This window comes from Seriola aureovittata, chromosome 3 (assembly GCF_021018895.1).
Source record: "Seriola aureovittata isolate HTS-2021-v1 ecotype China chromosome 3, ASM2101889v1, whole genome shotgun sequence".
Taxonomy (NCBI): Eukaryota; Metazoa; Chordata; class Actinopteri; order Carangiformes; family Carangidae; genus Seriola; species Seriola aureovittata.
Genome location: NC_079366.1, coordinates 628,664 through 630,705, shown reverse-complemented (window position 1 = coordinate 630,705; position 2,042 = coordinate 628,664). Strand labels below are relative to the sequence as shown.

General features: G+C 41.5%; 1 protein-coding gene across 1 annotated transcript in view; it reads right to left on the bottom strand.

The window, feature by feature from the left end:
• Nucleotides 1-1,376, bottom strand: part of stx3a (syntaxin 3a) — a 27,167-nt gene extending 25,791 nt beyond the window's left edge. Inside the window, exon 1 of the mRNA XM_056372074.1 lies at nt 1,347-1,376. Within this exon, the coding sequence (XP_056228049.1) occupies nt 1,347-1,376 (30 nt within the window). The remainder of the gene's footprint in view (nt 1-1,346) is intronic.
• Between the last annotated feature and the right edge of the window lie 666 nt (nt 1,377-2,042).

The window sequence follows — 2,042 nt, the reverse complement described above, 5'->3', positions numbered from 1 at the left end:
TGTAAGTGTCCACAGATCAAAAGAATCAAAAGCATTTTTCATAAAAGGTTGTGAATATTGTTGTGTGAAGTCCATCGCAGACAGTCGGACAACTTCTTGTTCTTAGCTTCTTCCAACATAAAAACTATTTTTTGTTAGTTTTTGTTAGTTTACTGCCTGGTTATTAACCAATGTGTAAGCCAGGTAACCTTTTATCTGCCTAGAGACAACAAAAAAAAAGAAAAAACTTATTGGATAAGTCTATTTTGATGGTTTCAGCTTCACTTCTGAAGCTGCTATAGCTAGCAGCTATAGCAGTTACATGGGGAGATTTCCTGGGACAGCTCCAGCCAGGGACAGGCCAACAAAGTACTACCCCCCGACCAGGGACTTTTTAGGGGCTTGAACAATTACCCTGGAACTAAATTTATACCCTGGTTCCTGCAGTTAATGTAGCACACTGGTGGTTCACCTGATGGGGTGCACAACATTTAAGTTCAGTCCTTAGCGCAGCGACACGGATTCAAATCCAGCTCATGCCATTTTCTGCAGGACATCGCCTCTCTCTCTCTCCAAAACCTTCTGTCTCTCTGTCACTGTCACTACTGCATCAAGAAAAGGCAAAACTGTCCAAACTGTTAAAAAGGTTAATGATGCATGAAACAAGACTAATAAAGCCACTTCAAAGCCACGTCTCACAGGTAGCAGGTATAAGTTCAACCTTCCTTAAAATGATTGATAACCTTTGGCAAATCATTCAGTGCTCATTAAAACGTGTTAAGATTTAACCTATTGATGATGCATATACCTCATAAATCATGACACTGCTCTCCCTACATGAAAATACATAACACGCTTTTGAAAATAAAATGTATCGGTATCAATATCTGAGATTCTGGCCCAGTATTACTTGGTCTCAGATAGAAAAGAAGTTTTGTGGTATGGCCCACTCGTGTGTGCTGCTGTCACATGAGGCCGCTCTGCACACCTCAAGCTCACTGCATCTTATTTAGCTACTTAGTCTTACATCATGCCAGACACCCATAGATAATTATAATAATGAATACTGTTAATATTAATTATAATTATTTTCCGAGAATAAGGTCATATTTACATTCACAGGGTGTCCACTCTGCTCCTTATATTTGAAATATATATAGATATATATAATATAATATAAATTTAATAACACTGACACAGACACAGTGGACAGAGTCTCCAGTAAAGGGACAGAAGGACCAGGGCCTGTCCCACAGGGGAAACGTGACAGAGCCCAGCCCAGCCCAGCCCAGCCCAGCCCAGCCCAGCCCAGCCCAGCCCAGCCCAGCCCAGCCTAGCCCAGCCCAGCCCAGCCCAGCCCAGCCTACCTCCTTCAGCTGCGCCAGTCGGTCCTTCATCCTGAGGAGAAGCTGCTGCTTCAGATGGAAGTGTAGATAAACAGGTAGATCACTGGTGTCACACAACAACGCTCTGTAGGTGTAAGATGGCCTCCAAATTAGCCCCGTGGAAATAAGCAACTTCTCCAATTAATCTTGCAGATCTGACGAGAGATAGAGAGAGATAGAGAGAGATAGAGAGAGATAGAGAGAGAGATAGAGAGAGAGAGAGAGATTTCAGATGAGGAAAGAAAGAATCACTGTGTGGTCTGACAGGAGGTCCTGGTCTCTCTCTCTGTCCTCTGAGAGCTAATATCTGTGCTCAACCTGAGGCTCCACTAAGCCTCTCTCCTCTAAAACCGGATTAGGAGAGTAGTACTCAGGACGATAAACCCCCCCACCCCACCCCCACCCCTCCCACCCCACCCCTCCCACATTCAACAGTGCACGAAGCCTTAAGGTTTGACTGTAACATACAAATCTCATTTTGTGTATTTCTTACTTAAACAAAGTGATTTAAATGTTATTTATAATTATTTACTTTGCTAAATGCTGTAGAAAGCAGAAGTGTAATAATAATAATAATAATAATAATAATAATAATAATAATAATACACTTTTAACACTTTATCCCACACAGAAATGTAATATATAGATATATGATATAGACATATATATCCCTATATG